This window comes from Danio rerio, chromosome 19 (genome assembly GCF_052040795.2).
Source record: "Danio rerio strain M-AB ecotype USA chromosome 19, GRCz13ab, whole genome shotgun sequence".
Lineage (NCBI taxonomy): Eukaryota > Metazoa > Chordata > Actinopteri > Cypriniformes > Danionidae > Danio > Danio rerio.
This window is the reverse complement of record NC_141039.2, coordinates 49,197,501-49,198,805: the sequence shown is the minus strand read 5'-3', so window position 1 is coordinate 49,198,805 and position 1,305 is coordinate 49,197,501. Positions and strand designations below refer to the sequence as shown.

Sequence of the window (1,305 nt, the reverse complement as noted above, 5' to 3'; positions counted from 1 at the left end):
TAAGTTTTACTCAGGAAACTTTGTGGTATGAGACAGAAATAACCATAAATTGGGAATTAGGAAAAGACGGGAATTTCCATTAATTATGAGAAAACTTTGTCAAAACAAAACCTAAAGTAATAATAAAAAGAAATCAGCTTCCCTGTAGAGAATATGAATATTTAGTGTTTATAAAAAGATGGAATATTTCATCAATGGTGCGAAGCGCTGTGTAATAAATGACAAAATATCCAGTAAATGGTGTTAAAGTGTAGTGTCATATAAAACACAGACAATCACACAGACTGTTGGACTCGAATACATTCCTTCAACGCTTTCTGCTCCCCCACATGTACAGGAGCTCCTCGGGCCTTCATTCTTCATCTGTTCACTGCGCTGAGATTTCCAGGAACGAGTCCGGCAGACTCTCCGTCACACTGGGGATCGGCTCTAATTTCTATTTGATGCCTCTCAAACACTTTTATATTCTTCCTTCCTCCGAGGCTGGAACAAACGACGTTTCACATTTTATTCCCATCAGCCCTCTGGGTTTGGGTTCATAACAGAGAGAGCTGAATGTCAGAATCGACAGTCCTCAAACTGAGGAGAAAAAAAAAGCTCCAGACCTGGAGCAATGCTGCTGCTGCTCTCCATCTTATTCAGAAGAAGAAGCAGAAGACGTGGAGCTCCATACATGATGGAGGCGAGTGTTTGCTGACCTGAGTGTTGAGCTGTCGGCGTCATGAAGAGTCTGTTGGCTGTTCCTGCACAGACCTGTCCACTAACAGCATCTGTATCTCTCACAGCAGAAGATATACAGGTGCTGCTGCTCTCCTCACGCATCCTCCAACAGCGTCTGTCTGTCTGTCTGTCTGTCTGTCTGTCTGTCTGTCTGTCTGTCTGTCTGTCTTGCTGTCTGTCTGTCTGTCTTGCTGTCTGTCTGTCTGTCTTATTGTCTCTACAGTCTGTCTGTCTGTCTTTTTGTCTCTACAGTCTGTCTGTCTGTCTGTCTGTCTTTTTGTCTCTACAGTCTGTCTGTCTGTCTGTCTTGCTGTCAGTCTGTCTGTCTGTCTGTCTTGCTGTCTGTCTGTCTGTCTGTCTGTCTGTCTGTCTGTCTGTCTGTCTGTCTGTCTTGCTGTCTGTCTGTCTGTCTGTCTGTCTGTCTGTCTTTTTGTCTCTACAGTCTGTCTGTCTGTCTTGCTGTCTGTCTGTCTGTCTGTCTGTCTTGCTGTCTGTCTGTCTGTCTTATTGTCTCTACAGTCTGTCTGTCTGTCTGTCTGTCTGTCTGTCTTGCTGTCTGTCTGTCTGTCTTATTGTCTCTACAGT

General features: G+C 44.3%; 1 protein-coding gene across 1 annotated transcript in view; it reads left to right on the top strand.

The window, feature by feature from the left end:
• Positions 1-613: 613 nt before the first annotated feature.
• LOC148679876 (uncharacterized) overlaps positions 614-1,305 on the top strand; it is a 2,675-nt gene continuing 1,983 nt past the window's right edge. Inside the window, exons 1-3 of the mRNA XM_088651423.1 lie at positions 614-682; positions 786-921; positions 1,038-1,305. The exon at positions 1,038-1,305 is cut by the window's right edge and continues 332 nt beyond it. Of these exons, the coding sequence (XP_088507549.1) occupies positions 614-682; positions 786-921; positions 1,038-1,305 (473 nt within the window). The remainder of the gene's footprint in view (positions 683-785; positions 922-1,037) is intronic.